A 20,480-nucleotide genomic window follows, 5' to 3' on the forward strand; every position below is an offset into this window, starting at 1 on the left:
CCCGAGTCACTTTTCATACTTTATGCACATAGTATTGTTTGGTGTCGCGTCAGAGCCACCTGAGCACCCTGTACCATGTCTACAGTGTACAGGGCGTTCCAACTGCGTGCATGGGCTGCCTGTCCCTTCAAAGACGCCAAAACGCCAAAACGCCAAAACGATCTTTTGGGCTGCATGGAGTAGTGCAGTCGCATGATCTGTGGCGACAAGCAGGGTCTTTGTGAATCGGCCCATCAAACCGACTGAAACTCTATTATACTACTTGTAGAATCGCTAATCGCCCGCCCTCCCTTCTGGAGTGCAGATAGATTAGGTGGTCGTGTTATCAATCTCGACATGACAGCACCCTGGAAACCCCCCAGATTCTCCAACAACAGCTCATCGGAATGCAAATCAATGGGGGGCGCTGATGCAGTCGAGAAACTAAACCATCAGGGGAGCACGATGCGATGGGCTTAGAAAACCTTGCATAGCTTAACACCATGGTGCCTCTGCTGCATTGCTCTCTTGGCCGTACGTAGTACTTGGACCGGGCATGAGCTGTACCCTACATGGAAAAGAGACATGCGGCTGTAAATCTTAAAAGAATAATAATAATAAAAGAATAAAGGTCTAGAACCGCCCACGCAGATCCGATCTGCCATCTCAGTCTATGCCAATGTCAATCTAACGGCAGCCGCTAGCCAACAGGAACACACGCCTTTCGCAGACTAGAATCCCCATGCGCGGAACTTTGTCTTTGATGTACTGCAGTTGCGTGGGAACGCGGTATCTGCGGCACGCAAAAGCTAGGCCTTGAGATCTGAGAGACAAACGGGCCAGATCGAGGCTCCGTCAGATCTATCTGGGCATCACACTGTAATGTCTTTCTTTTCTGGCGAGTTGTGCGTACTCTTACCGAAACGGGGAACAGCGACAGCTCTCTTCGCTGCGTTTCCCAATACGGACCTAGCAAGAAGCCACCATACATAGTACATCGGGACTAAAATGGTCTGCTCACTAACAAAATCAAATCGCATGGCAAATGTGTTAGCGCCGTCGAGTACCTGGTAAGTACCTCTGGGTCGTCAGGACATAGAAACGAGGCTAGTGAATCTGCCGTGCCGAAGTAACGGTTTTTGGTAACATCAAAACGCGACTAGTTATAAACTATCTCTCTATATTCCCGGCAAGGGCTGATCCGTTGAAGCCTTCCGTCGACGAAGTCTCGAACCATGTATGGATCCCGTCTCCCGAGGTTGCCTTCTCGCGGACGAGGCTGAAATGCTCTCTACTTACTCGAACCGCCGCATCCGCCCCTGAAATTTCCCAGCAAGTTGTCCAAGTGAGGAACATCTAGGCCCTTCCAGCCCTTGCCGATCTGTTCTCGATCCGTGATGTCAATCACGGCACCGATCAGGCTTTTGTTGAGCTCATCATCAACAACGCTGTCATGTTTGTAGGCCGGGTGCCTGTCCACAAACTCCCTGATCCATTTCGCCGCCGTCCACAGCTCCCCACTGGCCCTAAGACGGATGAGCTTCAAGTATGTGTCTAGCTCGCAGCGCGTCTGTACATCCACGTTCACGGAGTCGAGGTAGCTCTCGACGATAGGGATCAGACCCGGAAAGTCGTGCTCTTCCGAGTTGGAGCCGTTGATCACCTCGTCGACGGTCATGAGAGCATACTCGTCCTCTACTGGGCCGCTGGGTGTCGGCGGTCTGCTGATCATAGGCGTGGTGGTGCCAGATGCCATGGCACTCCGCGGCGGACGGGTAGGGAACGGGTTCTTGCGGAAGTAAAACTTCTTTTCCAGGACGGCATTTCTGGCATGTGCCGTCTCCATGCCCTCATCCACCTTGCTTATGGGGATGTAAAAGTTCAGATCGAACGATAGGATAGCCCGTGTGATGAGAACCATAAACACAGAGAACGCTGCGTTTTCGAAATCGGTGATTTGAATTTCCATCGGTCTGAACTCGACGCGCCAGCCAATATCACTTCCGGCAGGGGGAGGCTTGAACCGCATGTGTTGCCAGTTAGTAGATTGAATGTTCTCAAAGTGATCCGCTTTCGTCAAGTCTAGCTCCTTTAGGTCCTCAGAGAAAATAACAATGGGATCTCGGATGAAGAGGTGAGCAAAGTGTGTTGCAAGACGGTCGTCCATGCCGCCATCAAGCAATTGTTGTTTGATTTCGTCGTCTATGATGAGGTTGGGGTCCATGTACTCCGGCCTGAGTCTGCTGTCTGTGGATATATATGTCGAGTTTGATGCATATCGCGACTTGGGTATTCTCCAGCGGCTTTCTTTCAGCGGCTACTTGAGTTAGTATGGTCATGTCAGATATGGGACGCCTGAGAGCTACCCACCTTTTCTCCCAGCTCTTCTGCTGTGCGGTCATCTACGGCCCTGCTGATTTGGTTCCATCGAACATCCGTATCTGCCAAAAAGCCCTTGTATATCGGTGTTGCTGCCGTGAGAGCCAACATGATCGGGCCCAGTGGACTCAGCTGATCATACATCTTCCTGCCTTCCGTGATGTTTTTCGCCTGGAAAGTTATTTGCAAGCAGCAGCTGCCCATTCCAAATGCCATTGCATCCATGTGAATGAAGTTATCCGGGCTGGCGCCATTCCGCACATCATCATCTTCGGGCCAGTTGTGCAAATCATAGTTGACCGTTGGGTCCTTCCAGGGGTTTGGCGTATTTTGATCGTGGAAGACAGGCACGTTCACTTGCACCTTTCTACCTCGCCTCCATCGAATATTGGCAGCCAGTGTCGGGAAACGGATGTGAGGGTTAGCGATCTCATCCGGGACAAACTGCGAGCGCAGTTTTGACCCTGATGGTGGATAGTAAGGTTCTGTAAAGACACCGGGAACACCAAGCCGGGGAAACGTCGTGAGCGTGATCGGGTACTCGTTCGACTTCATGTGATCCTTGGCGATCTTCCTCCGGAGCTTCATATCCGGCTCAACACCGAGAAGCTCCTTGAATCCTATTCCCCAGGGTTTTCCAGGAGTAGCCTCGAGCATGAATCTACCAAACTCAGGATGAAACACTGGAAGTGGATTGGACCTGCTTTGTATTTAGCACCAAGATATCACGAGGCCTCAAGCCAGTTTCTTACTGCTTCTGGCAATCCTGAATCTCGGGAACACCTCCTCCGTTGGCAACGAGTTCCTCATCGGCAGCCAAGGCCTTCAAGATATCGGCTTGACGAAGCGACAGCAGGACTTTGGGCTCGTCCTTTGCGTATGTGACGACCAAGTACTCGACCTGCACGTCTGTGAGTGGGTGTATGCAACGACAGTGACCTTGCGAACAGTACCTCGTCACCCCACAGCAAAGCATCCCGTTCCTTGCCTTTGGCCTTGTTCCAGATTTCGAGCAGTTGCTTTCGATGTGTCAATCTTTGGTCATGTTTTGTGTTTAACAAGCTGGGCCGCATACCTGAATGCCCCATTCCCTGACCTTGTGCGCATGCTGTTTGGCATCTGGCCAATCCAAAGCCGTTCCGAGCGCACTATACCGCCAAGATTAGCAAATCGCATCGCGTCGTTGAGGGCTCGGTACGGCGCCCGCAGAATACAGCATACAGCAAACCCATATTTGCACTTATCCGTGGCCGTTGATCACAGATTCCGAGAATGTCAAGCTTGGCAGAGGCTTATCTTGCTTAGCCGAAATGCGAAGGCGAATCTGCAACTGAACCGTAGACTCCGAGTGGTCTCACAAAGCAACAACAACAACAACAATAGTGCATCAGTAGACACAATGACAAGACCGAAGAGACCGCGACAACGACTGACGTAGATTCGCTAGCTGATGGAACTCGTCTGCGCTTAGTGAAAATCCGGGGCTGCCGCTACTAGGAAAACTCAATTCGACTGCAGTCTGGCTATGCTCTCAAGCAGATTGCCGCTTTCTTATTAAAACACTCTCAGAGGACTACCCCAACACAGCTGCGAAGAGGATGAAGGTATCCCCCCACGTTGCGCAACTTGGTTTAAAACTCTAATGGTTAAAAGTTCATGCCCAGAGGCTCACGAATCAAGTAATAGAAACCAGGCTGAGGCAGGGACCTAGAATGGCGATGTCAGCCCCGCGCCAGAGCACGTAATGGTTCTGCTCTGCGAATGGTCCGAATAGTCGCGCCCAACGTATAATCGAGGGCTTGTTATTGGCGAGACTCCGTGGGATGGATGTTATACCTCTTTGCCTTTGGGGGGGTCAAAAAATAAAGGGAACCCCTCTTGTTGATCAGTCCACAACCGCTTGTCCCATAGACGACTTTTTTTTTCTTCGTTTTCTTTCTCTCCCTTGCACGATCCCCTCTATGTGGGGCCGACGATGGAGGTGCCCGGAGACTAGAATGTGATGCTTAGAAATACGATTACATCATCAGCATTTTATCGCGAATTTTCCACGACTTTTGACTCCGAGTTTAGGCGCATCGCGGCTTACATAGGCATTAGCGGGAGTAGCGGCAGCGGCAGCGGCGGCAGTCGGCCTCTACAGCCGTTGATCTGTGCATACTAGTATATGGCAAAGCTGAGAATGGATTCTAGTGTAGATCCTATCTCGAATACTGACTAAGCTGTGCATGCAAAAGCTCGCGCAGTTAACCGTGTAATTCAAGCGTCTACTTGTGATACAGCCGTCTATTTTATTCTATGTTATGCGGTTGGCTTTCTCTCGTAATAGGCTCGAAAGCCATGAGACTCTTTGAGTTATCCCGAATTATACTTGATAATGAAGTTTACCTGGTAGGCAGTCGTACAGAGTAATTAGGCATCGTGATTGTACCCACCATTGGACTGGCCAACTACCCAAAGTGCGTGATGCCTGGTTACTTTTGACAAAATCATGTTGTGGTCATGGTGATTTGAATGTGAGAATATTTTATTGCTCATGTCTGTAACACATCTGATCTACCGAATGTACGACCATCAAAACATACATTCCCTAACTCTGCCCTTGCCTCCCAGTTCATATTCGACCCATCGTCCCACCCCTCTCCGGCCGGCTACCAGTATGGTGCCAGGGTTCATGACGTGGCAGCCTTCATAGGTGATGCAGAACGGTGGCGCAGTCGCATCTACCAGAACCATCGCCGTAGGCAGCGGGTACAAGTGTAGAGCCGACGCATAGTCCCAATGAACCGGCCGTATCTGCTGTCTGAACGGCGCGAGGTATCCCTGGTCCAGGACCGTCTTGACCAATTTACGTGCCGCCTGGACGTCATATGCTATCTCTGGCGTCGTAGGCTTAGCAGCAATCGCGTCAACGTCCATAGCCTCCGCCACAGGTTGCTGATCATGCAAAGCTCCGGTCATATCGACGTCTTCGACCGACTCGTTAGGGGATGCTTGGTTCTCCTGGTCTTCACTGCTGGGCTTTGATGATCTGAGGCGCACAGCTGTCCGCCGTAGACGCGCAGACATGTCGTCCCGGAACAGCACCATCTCGTGGGTAGGCCCAAATACCGAGAGGCGGGCCGGGTTCGACGCCCAGATTGCCTCGCCACCTTTCTTGACACCAGGCTCCGCGTTTGCGGTGGCGAAGGCCCGCCTGATGCGTGACGTGAACATGTCTGGGACGGCTTTTCGGGGCAGTGGAACTGCCGCCCCAGCGGAAAACGAAGACGCCCATCCGTCGTTGTCCCCTGGTACGAAAACAAAGCTGGCTGTCTGCAAGAGCGTCGGGAAGTCCGATAGCACAGATGCCAGTGAGTCGAAGTATTCCTTGTATTCTACGCTGCCGCCACTCGCGCCTCCGCCTGCCATGACAGCATGTTGTGTAAAATTGCCCGTAAGGACAAATGTCATGGGGGAATGTCCCTCGGGTTCTGAAGCGTAAATCGTCAAAATTTTGTGCAGGGCTTGTAGTGCCCGCGGCTGATCCAGATTCAGCTCGCCAAGAATGACAACTCGATCACGACTTGGCTCATGGCCACCACCTGACGCACGTCGCAGAATGCGCTGCTCCACTTTCCGCATCTTTGACCCTACAGCTCGTTCGCTGCCCACACCCAAGAAGTCAATCCAGCCGAAGCCACCCCCTACGGTGTGGTCCGGGCCACCGTCCGGGCCACTGACTCCGAGTGTTGCTTTCCGCTTCTCGCACGGTGGCTGTCCAATGAAGAAGCCCTGGAACTGACCCCCTATTATGCCGCCTATGCCATTGCTTGCCCCCAGGCCTTTGCCCACGGACTCTTCCTCTTCCTCGTATATACCATCCACGAGAACGATCATGCCTGGCGCAAACCAAGCCGAATCTTCAGGTATTGATTTCGCTTTTGTGACGTCGAGTGAAATGGTACCTGTCAAGTCACTTATGGTCAATGTACCCGTAGGAGATATGGACAAAAGGCCCAACAGCATATGGTGACTTCCATGGCGACCCAAGAGGTTCGCGATGGGGGTGATCTTGTAGGTTTGTTGGGCCGTGGTCGCAGAGGAGTCTGATCGGTTCAACGAAGGCGGCGCTGCTTTCGCCGAGGCTACGGACGAAGTCTGGAACGACTCGTTCCTGAGCAGTCGCTGGTGTATGACATTGTACCTGTTTCTGAAGAGAGCGGTCTTGTGGGCGGCCGAAGGCATTAATGATGGCTTTGAAGAATCTCTTTCGAAGTGTTTCTTGGAGACATTGTAGACCATCCTGGGTTGTTCGTAGGCATTGACTACTTTGGACCACTCCTTGGGGTCGTCGAGTCCGTCCTCGTCACCTGCATGGTCCTCCTGCATATCCAGGCCGGTCATGCCAAAACTTCTGTTGCTGTCATCCCGGGCCAACGTCGCCGGGCGTATTCCGAGTCGTGTGTTGGAGAGGTCACTTTCGTCCAGGATATCGATGGCCAGACTGTTCTGCCTGCTCAGCTGTCGGCCGGTAGCTATCCTGCCGCCAGTCATGTTGCCCTCGAGGGTTTTCAGGATATCTTTGAGCTCGCTGCTGGCGCCGTCGACGATGACCCCCCCGTTGCGGTTCTTCCACGCCTTGGCGACCTCTTCCAAGACCTTTTCGGCCAGACCTTCCTCGCGCCATGCTGAACCGCAATGCCTCCCAATGAAGGTGGCCAGCTCTTGCAAGGCGGAGGAGGTGAGGGTCAGGCTGTGTTTTTTGGTGAAAGTGCGAAAGGCCAAGGGCCTCAGGGTCGGCGGCGGAAGTAATATGGGCAGTATGGTGGCCTTTGTGGGCGCAACCGAAAAAGGCTTCAGCGTTGCAGCAGGTGTCGCAAACGCTGGCGACGAGGAGGGGATCGGGTTCGAAGCCGAAGCCAAAGCCGAAGCCTTGGGATTGGGGGTCCTGGCATCGAACATGGGCGCCTGGGGCTTCCGCGAATGCATCTTTTGACTCGGCTAAACACAATGGCAAGTGCTGTGTAGTTCTGGCATCCCAGGCAAACACTTGCACGTGCAACCGTCGCGAAATGCTTCGAAAAGTGTACGGATACTTTGTTTCCAAGACAAACACTCTAGTCGACGCGTCCTGCGACGCGGTGGTCGAGGGGGCAAGGGGGGCACCGCGTAAATTGGCTGCTGGGACCCCACCAACAGGCTGGCAGCGCCTGGACCTGCCTGGGACCTGGACCCTGCTGCTCCGAGGCGACCCTGGCAGCCCAGCAACTCGAGTTAAAGACCACCGACGACGTCAGCACGGCTGAGCTCTTGGGCAGTTAGCCTGCTGTAACCTAGGTTAGGTTAGTGTACTGCCAACTCGACTTAGCGGCAAGGTGAACTTGCATACAAGCTTGCAAGTTTTTGGCCGATAAGCCAGAGCTCCAGCAGTGATCGCTTCGTGAAATTGGGAGCTTCAGCAACCTCAATGCCGCCATTGACACCCTTCCATCACATCATGCTGCTGACAACATTAAGGCGACGAGCTGCGCCGGCCTTTCAGAGCATTTCCTCACGTCGTCTGGTATCTACTCTTTCGTCCAACCCGCACATCGTGAGTAATGCGACATTTCCCAGTGCAATTCACCCTCGGCCGCTCACCGTCGTCTGCGTGCCATAGAAAGTCTTTCCCAGCACGGGTCTGCACAACAACCATGTCCTCACGTACCTGGATACGAGTCCACCTTCCACCGAGCTAGCGATTGGCACCTCTACCGAAGACCCTCCCACGACGCGATCCTTCTCCGAAAACAAGAACTTCCTGTCCATACTATACGATGTCCTATCCAAGCACGCAGCGCAAGACCCCCTCCTCCAGAGCCAAGCCCAAGCTTTCGCAGGTCCCGGCGGCGCAACTCTAGGCTCTGGCGGTCTCTTTGCCGCCCCACAGCAATCCAAAAGGAGAAGAGGGCAGGCCAGCGGCGGGGGAGCCGGCGGTGCCAGTGCCCAGGGGGGCGCAGGTGGTGCCGGAGTTGGAGGTCACGTCCATCTGTCGGATCTTCGAAACCCACCGGACTATGGTCGGATAGCTTGGCCAGAAGATATACTCGGCAGCGTCGAGGTCGACGGCCATGGTGTCATTGTTGGCGAGTTTCAGCCTAGTGGAACGTATCGCCTTCTGACGAATGAGGGCATGTAAGTGCTGCCATTCCCCGGTTGCTCCTCCGCCCGCGGCTGCTGAGGTCTAGCTACTCGCCCTAGCACTGAAAGGCAGCTGACTAATATCCCATCTTCTCATAGTCTCGGTCTAAGCGACTTCATGCGAGCCAAGCTCGTGGAGAGGCTCAAGGAAGAGGAAGAAAAAACAAAAGCCCGTTGAAATGATTCAACCCCAGCAGCCATAACCGCGTTGGGAGCACTGCACTGCCGTGGATCCTCTGAAACTGTATATATGTGTACAAGAATGCTGAACATTACGGCAACCTGGGTCGGCCTACCCACGCCTGGACGACGTCTCCATGTTTGATGAGTTTTGTGTGATTGGTGGCTGAAGCTCGATATTCTGACACGCAAAAAAAAACAATAGTATTAGCCAGAACAATAGTAACTATTAGTAATGCTTGGGTACAGGGAGCCCGAGAGCCAACATTGGATCCCACCCACCACTATAGACTGCTAGCCCGCCTGTAAGGAGTGCCCCAAAGTCCAGATCAACATAACAACAAGTCCCTTATACGACCAGTCACATCTTGGCCACCATTTCCCGCCCGCAGGCCGGTATTTGCATTCACAGCTAGACTGGGATTCCAACCTGAGGAACACATGTCGTCAAGCTCCCAATATTGTGACTTGTCAACTTTTCGAGACGCAGCAGCGCCCACCCGAGGCGAGACATTCCCGGAAGCCTGCACCGAGCCTACTTTGTCTATCCAAGCTCGCCGCCCCTCCCCTCGCTTCCCCACCAAACTACTGTACACGCACAGCAACGTTAGGTTTGGTGGCACCGTGGCGACCCGCACCGCACCGCTGGAGCTCAATCTAATCTTTGAACCTTAGTATGTTGGCGCCCAATGTTTAGGGGGTGTCACAACTGCTGAGGCGCTAGCAGCCAATCGAGGGGCTCTATGCAATCTTTATTACCTGTCCATAATGCGATCGGTCAGCTGGCCTCTTGCCCGCACGTCCACTGTCAAAAGACAACCAGCGCCAGAAGAGAGACAGAGCCCGGCCCCTCGTTTGGTTCCCATCTGGATTTGGAGCAAGTATTCACGCTCCGCACTCTGTACTCCGGACCATAGAGCTTTTGGAATGACGACCGACCTGCGATAACTTCAGGCCTCTGTGTGTCCAGCGATACCTGCAGACACTGCCCACCCCCACCGTCCATCAGTTGCTTCGCCGTTGACCTCGAGGCCACATCGTCCTCCTCGAACATGGCGCCCAGACCATTCGACGAGGAGGAGCTCTCCATCTCCTTGTCGCCGTCCCAAATTCGCCGTCGAGTGCCCGAGATCAATGTCACGTCCACGACCACCGACCCCAGCAATGGCAATCAGAGCTCGAGCAATTACCCCGCCGCGGCTGCCCAACATCCTCGCGACAAGGGCAGGACCGAGCAGCGGGTCGGCCAGTACAACATCATCCGGACGCTGGGCGAGGGATCCTTCGGAAAGGTCAAGCTCGCCGTGCATAGAAGCACCGGCCAGCAGGTCGCCCTGAAGATCATATCCCGCAAGAAGCTCATTAGCCGCGACATGGTCGGCCGCGTCGAGCGAGAGATCGAGTATCTACAGCTTCTCAGACACCCTCACATCATCAAGCTCTTCACCGTCATCAAGACCAGTGCCGAGATTATCATGGTCCTGGAGTACGCCGGCGGGGAACTGTTTGATTACATTGTCTCCCATGGCAGAATGCAGGAGGAAAAGGCCCGACGCTTCTTCCAGCAGATGATCTGTGCCGTCGAGTACTGCCACAGGCACAAGGTCGTCCATCGTGACCTCAAACCCGAGAATCTCCTGTTGGACGAGAACCTCAACGTCAAGATTGCCGATTTTGGCTTGAGCAATATCATGACAGACGGTAATTTCCTCAAGACGAGCTGCGGAAGTCCCAACTACGCCGCCCCCGAGGTTATTAGCGGAAAGCTTTATGCTGGACCAGAAGTCGACGTCTGGAGCTGTGGTGTCATTCTTTACGTGCTACTCATAGGACGACTGCCCTTTGACGATGACCATATCCCCAGCTTGTTCGCCAAGATCCAGCGCGGTGTCTTTACCATACCCTCCTGGTGCCCATCCGGCGCAGCCAACATGATCCGGAAGATGCTGGTTGTTAATCCCGTGCAGAGAGTCACGATCGAGGAGATCCGGCAAGATCCTTGGTTCGCACACGATCTGCCCTCATACCTGGCCCCCCCGCTCGAGGAATTCCTCAATACCGGAGTTGATCCTAACAAGGCCATCAAGCCCAGTGACATTGCTCCGCATGCGACGCAGAAAGTCCAAGAAAAGCTGCACAACGAGGTCACTGACAAGATCAGCAAGACTATGGGTTATGGCAAGCAAGATGTTGAGGAGGCTCTGGGAGCTGATGAGCCTTCGGCCATTAAAGATGCTTACATGATTGTGCGTGAGAATAAGCTTATGCAAGTGAACCGTAAGTCCACCAGCCCATCTCCATACGCCATTGCCTTGAACGGATCCTGCCACAACTTAGACTGCTCGTATAGCCATGCTCGACACGTGTCAAACCATTCGACGAGGACTGTGCTGTGCACTACAACTTCTTAGCTTGTACCCTTTCAGGCCATAGCACAACTTGAAGCTGGTGGAAAAGGCTAACATTGCCTCTTTAGCTGCTTATGGAACGGGCAATGACAATCCATACTTTGCTACATCACCACCGACCACCAACCATGAAGAACACATGGCCAGTATCAGTGCAACCCTACACAATGCCTCAGGCAAGGATGGGGACCCCGAGTCTGCCGCCAGTCCGCTGGCTGACTCTACGAGGTCGAACGCATCGACCGTTACCAGTGCTTCACCACGGGGCTACGTCAGCAAGATCGGGATTCTGCCAACCAGCTTACCTGCTTTCCACAAAGAGCACCTGGAACGACATTTGGCCGGAAGTGAGGAAGTCCTCGATACCGAACCTGTTCCAGACGTGCCTCTACAGCCAAGGACTCCCGCGGAGCAACAAGAGGCAGTCCGCCGTCTCAAGCCACATACGAAGGGCTCACTTGTAGATAGCCAGACTCGCCCGGCGCCTATGACTCCAGTTGCCTCGAAAAAGAACAAGCCCGTCCGTTGGCAATTCGGTATCCGTTCGAGGAATGCACCTTGGGAGGCATTGCTGTGCATTTACAAGGCTCTGCATAAGCTCAATGCTAGCTGGGTCGTGGATGAAGAATACGACGAGCTTAATGGGCCCGAAAACGAGCAGTGAGTACAGCCAAATGTGTGTCAATGATGGCAACGCTGACCAGACTAGGAGCGGCTACAAGAAGAAGTCGACTGGCAGCAATCCATACGATGGGGTTAGGCCCGAGGACATTGATCTTGCGACATTTGATCCGCTGAAGTACTACAAGCTCCCGGCAGATCCTTGGCATATTATTTGCCGCTGGACTAAAGAAGGTACGACGCTCAATTTACCGCTTGCACTTTCTTGACAGCTGACAGGCACTAGATATTTGCAAGCATGCTGGAGACGGCGAGGATATCACTCATGCATTCTCTGTGCTCGATAACCGCAAGCAGGACTTCGTCAATATGCGCATGGAAATCCAGATCTACGAAATGGAATATGGCGTTTATCTTGTCGACTTCAAGTGCACCGGCTACGAACGGGAGGACGGTTCTATGCTTGAAGAGAAAGACGTCATGAGCCCGTTCCCATTCCTCGACATGGCAGCTAAACTCATTATTCAGCTTGCGGAAGCGGACTAGTTACTCCATTGCCGCAATGATGGCCCTCCCGCGCAAACGTCCAAGGCGATGCAGCAGACGCTTACCAACTAAACCTCACATGTACGCTCATGTGGTCCGCGGGAGTACTCGATCGTGGCCTCGTTTTGCTTTTTCAAAAAGCCTAACATCACATTCTGCATCATCATATTTGCATCGCGCCGGTCATTCGCCGGTCTGGGAACACGGTACAGTCATCAAAATTGCATATACAATCGAAAATTCGGGAACAAGCCGCTGTAAAGGCTTCAGGAATCTCATGGTACGGCGGTGCGAAATTATTGCGGACGGAGTTCAGGAACATCCATGATTTTGGAGGAGTTTACAACGTATACCCCGAGGGAAGTTGATCTGTTGGTTAGGAATGATTCGAGTGATCAGAACAATGCTTTACTCGGAACGAAACCTCTTCTTTGACTTTGTGATGGGTTACAAGGACATGTCCACTCCATGATGCACTATTGTTGAAGCTTCTTGTACACTTCTTTAGGTGTACAGATGTCTCGATGAATTATATCTATGCACGTTGTGTACGTTTTTGTTTCCTGCCTCGAGGTGTTATGAATGTTCAGCATGAGGAAGGGCGTAGCTGGAACAGGCAATCAGCTCATTCTTGAACGGTTTTTGACCAACCTACACTGCCCGTTGAAAAGCACCTGTAAGATACTTCTTACTTTGGGCACAAATGCGATGCCTGTCGTCGCGGACAGTCCTCCCATATTCTTCATATGCATATCCTCCCAAACACTACAACACAGTATGTACGAGATCGGTTATCTTTCATGGTACATATCCACTTGGCCAGAGAAAGATCTTAAGCACAAGTTGTTTTCAAGATCCATTCGTGCAGCTTCGCGGCAATAACATCGCTGTTCTTCTCCATGAACTGTAAGTGTGCGTTTCCGTGTATACCCGCCTTGCCCAGCTCGAGAAACTCGGCCTCGACCCCTGCCTGCTTCAAGAAGAGGAAGGAGCAGTAATCGTACATGGCGTGATACGAGGCCTCGCCGGTATCTATGAGGATGGGCACCTTGGCCAAATTGGGTAGCTTCCTTGCCGGCTCGGCCTGGAGTATGCAGTCTGTCAAGTTGCTCGTCGGGGCCGCGACAACTCGTGTGGCCAGCGGCGCTGATGAATTCGCCGGCGCGGGACTGTACGTCAGTGGAACGGATGTGAGCCCCCATGGCCGGGTGAATTCGGTGGAAAATATGACTTCCTGGAATGGTGGGCCCTTGGGTTCGACCTGGATCAGCGCCTTGATCTTGGTCGGTCGCGCGTCGGCTATAGCCCAGCCGTACAAGCCTCCCTGCGAGTGGGTGATCAAGATGGAAGGGCCGATCTTGTCGAGAAGCGCAACGCCGGCTTCCTTCATCGCCCGCTCCTGTTCAGTCCCGTCGGCGATACCTTGGATGACGGAAGCATAGTATGCATCGAAAACCGCGTCGCCTGGTAGTCCAGTCTTTGAGTTGTGCCCGAAACGTTAGTAAACTGGCGGACACATTCTGTGGAGGGCAATACCTACGCCCGGCCATTGGTTATGGAGCTTGGCCTGTGGCCAAAGGGTCGAGGACTGCACGGCTGTGAAGCGTGACGTGATCTTTTCGGTCGTGAAAACCGCTATCGGGGAATTGCCGGTGGGGTTCCATGGAGACCGTCCGCGAGCGGTCTCATCCGCAATGTAGACCTGGTATCCTTTCTCCAGAAACCAAGAGGCCCATCCTTTGCCTCCATCGGGTTTATTCAGAAAGTTCTACGGTCGGAATGAGCCCTGCTCCATAACGAACAACAACAAGAAAATGCACCTGTCACATACCGAGCCGTCCTGGCCACCACCGTGTAGGAAGATGATCGGATAGCGCTGGGTGATCTTGGGTGGGCTCAATTTCTCTACGTACATCTGGTTTTGAAACAGTATACCAGAAGGCGTGTTGACATATTGGCCGCCCACAAAGAAGTACTCGCGCGCATGCAGGGCTTCTTGGGCCGAAGCGAGTGTAACGAATGCCAGAACAAGGTACCATGCGGTCATACTTGCCCGCGCAAAATGGTTGTGATTGCGATTGCGATTCATTGTGGCTCGAGATATCAGAAGCGGGCCGACAATGGAAGATCGAGTTGGCAATTTTCTCATCACACCTGTGTCAGGAATACTATGTTATCAGATCCAGGAGGATGGCAAGAAATATGGAACGAGAAAGAAAAGAAAGAAAAAGCAGCCGTCAATGTGACCATCCGTTAAGCAAGGATGATTTTGCTTGCGAGCAACATCGATTTCAAGGGCGTACAGGACATGCAGGCCGCTGGGACTCGTTGGGGTTACATCGAGTCCCTTGAGCCGATCACCGCGGCCTCATTCGTTCTCGATCTGAACTCCTCCTGGCACCTAATCTCACAACCGTGCGACAATCAGTTTGATATCGCCTCGGTGGGAATGCCTAAATACGATCAAGATCAAAGAGTGGCGAGATCCGGCTATCAAATCAAGAAATAGCAAAAATGGTGCCATAAAAACCGATGTTGGTACACGACAAGTCACTTCCGTAACTAATGGGAGGACATAACTCATTTCAAAGCCCGCGGGGATTCAACCGCGATCGTCAGCTCTAGTTGAGAGAAGCTCAAAAGAGATATGTATTGCCTGTGACCGTATATGGTTTTGAGATATCACATCATATTTAGTGTCGGGCACAACTGTTATTGGCTGCCCTTGCAGTCTCGGTCTTTTGGGTTTAGAAGTGAGATATTTTAGTGCAAGGGGATAATTACATCGTATAATTCAATTCCTCCTTATTTTCGCAGATAGAAAGAAAATTCATTTACAATTACAACCTCACTTGAATCAACCGATTGGCCCCAATCGTGTGCGTCGGTGAACACTTCAAATCATAGTGGTCAACCCCAGATGTCTGGTGAGGAACGGCCCAATGTTTAGGGAGTTATGTCTACTCAATCTCTGCCTCAGTAAAAAATATTGCTACGAGATAACATTCTGACCTATTACAATCTCAAGCTTATAGCACCGAACACAAACCTTCCAGCTCGCCCTAGAACCATGTTCAGCGATCTGTCCTGGGTTCGACTTTGGTGATGATACACTCATTCAACATTCATCTCGGTTCTCCAAAGCCCAAGATGGTAATGACTAGTGATTCGAAGGAGGCATAAATCCTTGTTGGGTTCCTGTGATTCTCAGCCATTGCCCGCATGGGTTCCAGGTTTGTCATGCGAAGGCGCCACGGTCAGGCATTCAACTTGAGCGAGTAAGTCTCATCGGTACTTCCCAAGATGCATATCTCGAGACAACAATTTTCTCAAACGTAAGTCCATTGACATTATTGTATCTATTCAAACGATCTAGTTATATCAAAATGGTCGCAATATGCCGTATGCTAGGTCGAAGTGCATTCACAACAAGTTGAGTTTGTATGGGAGAACAACAACATCTCGGCTGCGTATCGTGGGAGCCATACCTTCACACATAACGGGATATACCGAAGGGAGGTTGGCAGTGCGCTGACTCTCGTCAACCAATGCGTCTACAATACTTAGTAAGAACAGAGTTGACACTGAGCTTTCCGAGGCTGACCCATAATTAGTAAATGGGATACAAAAAGCCGTTGTGATTTTTGTTGTATAAGCGTATGCTTAACGGGACTTCAACGGCCAGAGCTTTTCATGAGATGATACTAGGCCATAATGTTCGCTACCATCCTTGTAATTCAACTATCTTGTTTGTTGAGTGCGAGCCAGTCACCTTGTACTGGTAGGTTGTTCCCGATCCTGGTAGGACTTAGCTGCCGTTTGTGATGGAATTCCACACCTTGGTAACAAGAACTTGTTGGAATGCTACAGTTCAACTGGTCATATTGTTACTAATCTCATGCCCATCTTGCCTGCCGATGCCTTTCTTTTTCCAATCAAGCGCTCGTTCGTTGTGTAGCAGTCATACCAAAGTTGATAGCCGCATGAGTTGACATGACGGAAAGAAAGTTTTACTTATTGGTTTGTTTTCTATTGACCTTGGCTTGATTATTATAGCCGTTTGTAGATTAACAATTTGCGGTGGAATGGCTCGAGCAAATCGTGTCACGTTCGGATCACTTGAGGGATTCATCTCAGCTTTCGTAGCTAGTGTTCCAACTTTGGTGGCTTTGCGTAAAGCCGCGCCAAATCCGACATATCAAGCACCAGAGGGTATAAAAGAATGATCAAGTCGAAGACGAAAAGAATGTTGGGAATTAAATACGGATCACATGCATTTCGCGAAATCTCCTCGACAGAGGACGCAGTTGTTGTAGTCACGAAGGACATTGGTTTAGGTTTCATTAATGTAACCACAAGCAAAGACAATAATTCTATCATCCATGAACAGTAGATACATGCCTGAATTTCTCGTATGATTTCTATTTGAATCGACTTACTCTTAACACTGTATTAATACAACCTTGATTTGCAACCGACCTACGCCAATGAGGCAACACCTAGAGCACGCCACAACTTCCCCATATCACGAATAATGTTTCTCATCTCCAATACCGGCGCTATACCCACCATTCTTGCTTCTGAACTCACCAAAAAGATTAAAGAATTTACACGATTGTCAGATTACCCAGAGCCTATTGCTTTACTATGCTCATGCTGTTTGGCTATGCGGTATCATACACGTGTGTGCACCGATACCACAACTCACTGTAATGAGACGCAACTATGAGTGACTCCACTACCTTCGATACGCCAAAGCGCGTAAAGCGCATTTTCATCAATGCGTTTGACATGTTTACAACAAGTCACCTAAGCTTCGGACAGTGGCGGAGACCGGAGGATAAATCCTCAACCAAGAGAAGAGATCTGTCCTACTGGACGGATCTGGCACAGATTCTGGAGAGAGGCGGGATCACCGCGTTGTTCCTCGCGGACACTTACGGGCAGCATGATACCTACAAGGGAAGTTCGGAGCCGACGGTCAGGACGGCGTGCCAATACCCCATGGGAGATCCTGTAGTCCCTGTGACGGCCATGGCTGCGGTGACCAAAAACCTCGGCTTCGCCATAACCACCAGCACGAGCTATGAAGCACCGTTCGTTGTTGCGAAGCGCTTCAGCACTCTAGATCACTTGACGAGGGGCCGTTTCGGGTGGAACATCGTGACGTCCTTCAAGCAATCTGCCGCGGACGCGGTCGGTTTGCCGTACGTCGAACATGACAGGAGATATGCGGTTGCAGACGAGTATCTCGAGGTCCTGTACAAGATCTGGGAAGGCTCGTGGGCAGATGACGCACTTAGGGAGGACAGGGAGAACGAAGTCTACTCCGACTGGAACCGGATACGCTACATTCATCATCACGGAGAGAATTTCAAGGTTGACGCTCCTCACATTCTCGACCCTTCGCCTCAGAGAACTCCATTTCTTTTCCAGGCTGGGACCTCACCAGCCGGCATCGCCTTCGCGGCAAAGCACGCCGAGGCGGTCTTCGTGGCGGCCGCATCACCACATATACTGGCACCGCGCGTGGCGGCAATCCGTGCCGAGGCAGCTAAGCTTGGCCGCGACCCTTCCAGCGTCAAGGTCTTTGCGGTCGTGACGCCGATCATAGGAACCACAGACCTTGAGGCCCAGAAGAAGTACGAAAGAGCCTTAGAGTTCGCAAGCCCCGAAGCTGGACTTGCATTCTTCTCTAGCAACGCCGGAATCGATCTTTCCAAATACGACCCGGACGTCGAGATCAAAGCTGAGGATGCAACCGTAGATGGGCGCGTGCACTCGTTAGTCAACAGCTTGAAATATCAGGGCGCTGATATTCCGAAGTGGACACCGCGCAATATTGGTCGCATGGTCTCGATCGGAGGCAATGGCCCGGTTCCTGTGGGGTCGCCGCAGAAAGTCGCGGACATATTGGAGGAATGGATGGAAATCGCGGACCTGGATGGTTTCAACATAGGCTATGTGGTTTCACCAGGCAGCTTTGAGGATCTTGTCGATCTCCTTGTACCGGAACTTCGGCGCAGGGGTCGGTACCCAGAGCAGCCGGAGTCGGGCACCCTCAGAGAAAGGCTATATGGCGAAAGGCAATCAAAGCTCCGAGATGACCACCCAGGAAGCAGATGGAAGTACGAGGTGTATCCAGAACCTGGGCAGGGGCAGGCGGTAGAGTTTGTTCAGTGAAAGAATAATCCCACCGACAACAAATTTTGCATGCTGACCATACAGGTACGAATAGTGAGTAGCAGAACTCTGTCACTATTCCTGTCCCCCCCGACATTTGAATTTTTGGGGCAATAATCTATTGCGTCTCTCCATCACGCAACTTAATATATCCCATAGACTGATCAAATGTCCGTGATGAAGTTCCTCTAAACGCCTTGCAGAAAATTACAGTTACTAAGAATGATATCAACAAAACGCATTCCAAAGCGGAATTCATGCCAATGGAATACATGCTAAGCTGTGAAGATTAAACCAAGACAAAATGATACACCGAATCTATCAAGTATGATCTAGCGTTGCCGCGGCTATTAAGGCTCTTGTCTCATCGATAGATCGGTTGAAAAGCATGAACCCGGGTCGGAGTTCAAGATTGGACGTTTTATGAATCGTCTGTATACTAGGGTCTGTGGAGAACGGGTCCTGTGTCGAGCAGAAGAAGATATGTTAACGAACAATGCAGTTCAAGGTATCTTTATCAATCCGCTTCGAACCTTCGACTGATTCTTTCTCTCCTTCATCGGAACCCTCCAGATTACCACTCAAGACGCCGATAGAGAGCACCTTCCGTGTTGCTACTAAGTGCCATCGATTCTAGCCGAACTCATGCGAAGTACCCTAAGCTTGCCATTGAAGTTGTTTTTTTGGAATGTGCTTTATGGAATTTGGGATCTTTTGAGGTATCCAGATATTATGTAGTGGAACTTTGCAGTAGAAAATCTTCGAACATACTGTCCACGTTATCAAGAAATTTAATTTCAAGCGTTCTCGAAAGCTCACCGAACGGTGGAAGACCGCGCGGATATTGTTCTGTCTATTTGTCTTTGGCGTATCTTGACTGCATGCGAAGCAGCTCATCCGGTTTTATTAGCCTGTGGTTAATGGCAAGCGTCTCGGGGAAATGTTCCTTCGCGTAATCAAAAGATATGGTCCGCTCGGCCTCGGGGTTCATGACCCTTTAAATTTCTGTGCTTCTAAAATCACGGGCATGTTGGCCCAGTTCTTGTTATGCTTGAGCACTGACACAATTACACCGAGAATTACTTATGTTTTTCAAGTAGTTACGGGTACGGTATGTCCGCCCGCAAAGCTCTAAATTTTCGAGTTTCGAGCAGAGGCAGGACCAGAACCAAGGTAAGAAGTGAGCAGAAATTGTAGTCAGGCCGTAGACTGGCTCCTGCAAGTTCGATCGCGAAAGGCAAGGACCACAATCTATCTCGCACCGTAGTGTATTCTAGAAAGGTTTCATTCAGCTAAATTGATAAGTTTGCGACCTCACGAAGGCTGCGAAGAATCTAGGAAACGTCACGAGTTTTCTTCCACAGGTTGACGACCTGGTAATCCTGGAAAGAAGGGTCGGGTGGTAGAATACTGATTGTGACTTCCTTGATTGACGATTATCAAAGCAGATGTGGGATCATCTCGTCCTCCATATCGCGAATGTGTCACTGCCAAACTCTTCCGGAATGCACGCATTGGACACCGAGCCAGCTTGTCACAGGGTGTTGAAATTGCTCCTCGATCGGCGTCATGGTGATGACCAAGGCATCCAGTGGCCGATCAAGCGGCATAATGATCTGGAGGACTTCATCATGAGTGTCCATCCCTTGGCCCAAAAGAGCCGGGAGATAATTGCATTCATCGTCGTAAAGCAACGTGGTCAGCTTCAGTTGGCGCTCCGTCGGCGAATAGGCCAATAGGTCTGGAACACTTTCCATTATTTTTGGATGCCCCGTGCCGTGGTTGAGATGTGCGAGGTTGAGTGTTGCGACGAAGGAGTAGTTCTGGATCAAGTTTGAAAACGAGTCCATCTTGCTTGAATTGATTTTCCGACTGGTATCTTAAAACGCCAAGAAGATGAGCAAGATGCCCATGGGGTCTACCAAGTGCAATTACCCAAATATCTTCTGGGTAATACATTTTCATGCTTCACTCCCATATCGAGATATTGTACTCGTCCTTCTTTTGGTGTTTACTGTAGAA

The 20,480-nt window shown here is 51.4% G+C and overlaps 6 protein-coding genes across 6 annotated transcripts; 3 read left to right on the forward strand and 3 right to left on the reverse strand.

Moving 5' to 3' along the window:
- Positions 1-1,270: 1,270 nt before the first annotated feature.
- Positions 1,271-3,590, reverse strand: BKA67DRAFT_536657 (glutamate-cysteine ligase; the record flags this gene model as incomplete). Its single annotated transcript, XM_046100196.1, has 6 exons — positions 1,271-2,296; positions 2,350-3,058; positions 3,111-3,259; positions 3,312-3,377; positions 3,434-3,506; positions 3,580-3,590. The coding sequence occupies 6 exons, from the start codon at positions 3,588-3,590 to the stop codon at positions 1,271-1,273; spliced, it is 2,034 nt and encodes a 677-aa protein (XP_045957233.1).
- Positions 3,591-4,932: 1,342 nt separating this feature from the next.
- Positions 4,933-7,302, reverse strand: BKA67DRAFT_593081 (DNA polymerase alpha/epsilon subunit B-domain-containing protein; the record flags this gene model as incomplete). The annotated part of the gene is made up of 1 exon (XM_046104900.1): positions 4,933-7,302. The coding sequence occupies one exon, from the start codon at positions 7,300-7,302 to the stop codon at positions 4,933-4,935; it is 2,370 nt and encodes a 789-aa protein (XP_045957234.1).
- A 535-nt stretch (positions 7,303-7,837) lies between these two features.
- On the forward strand, positions 7,838-8,698 carry BKA67DRAFT_659609 (uncharacterized protein; the record flags this gene model as incomplete). Its single annotated transcript, XM_046107472.1, has 3 exons — positions 7,838-7,933; positions 8,000-8,514; positions 8,620-8,698. The coding sequence occupies 3 exons, from the start codon at positions 7,838-7,840 to the stop codon at positions 8,696-8,698; spliced, it is 690 nt and encodes a 229-aa protein (XP_045957235.1).
- Positions 8,699-9,752: 1,054 nt separating this feature from the next.
- Positions 9,753-12,275, forward strand: BKA67DRAFT_536660 (kinase-like domain-containing protein; the record flags this gene model as incomplete). Its single annotated transcript, XM_046100197.1, has 4 exons — positions 9,753-10,977; positions 11,177-11,768; positions 11,818-11,963; positions 12,016-12,275. The coding sequence occupies 4 exons, from the start codon at positions 9,753-9,755 to the stop codon at positions 12,273-12,275; spliced, it is 2,223 nt and encodes a 740-aa protein (XP_045957236.1).
- Positions 12,276-13,107: 832 nt separating this feature from the next.
- BKA67DRAFT_593083 (Alpha/Beta hydrolase protein) lies at positions 13,108-14,322 on the reverse strand (the record flags this gene model as incomplete). Its single annotated transcript, XM_046104901.1, has 3 exons — positions 13,108-13,752; positions 13,816-14,043; positions 14,107-14,322. The coding sequence occupies 3 exons, from the start codon at positions 14,320-14,322 to the stop codon at positions 13,108-13,110; spliced, it is 1,089 nt and encodes a 362-aa protein (XP_045957237.1).
- Positions 14,323-17,000: 2,678 nt separating this feature from the next.
- BKA67DRAFT_519893 (putative dibenzothiophene desulfurization enzyme A) lies at positions 17,001-18,458 on the forward strand (the record flags this gene model as incomplete). Its single annotated transcript, XM_046098138.1, has 1 exon — positions 17,001-18,458. One exon carries the CDS (start codon positions 17,001-17,003, stop codon positions 18,456-18,458), a length of 1,458 nt encoding a protein of 485 aa, XP_045957238.1.
- Between the last annotated feature and the right edge of the window lie 2,022 nt (positions 18,459-20,480).

Source organism: Truncatella angustata (genome assembly GCF_020726525.1).
Source record: "Truncatella angustata strain MPI-SDFR-AT-0073 chromosome Unknown BKA67scaffold_5, whole genome shotgun sequence".
Taxonomy (NCBI): Eukaryota; Fungi; Ascomycota; class Sordariomycetes; order Amphisphaeriales; family Sporocadaceae; genus Truncatella; species Truncatella angustata.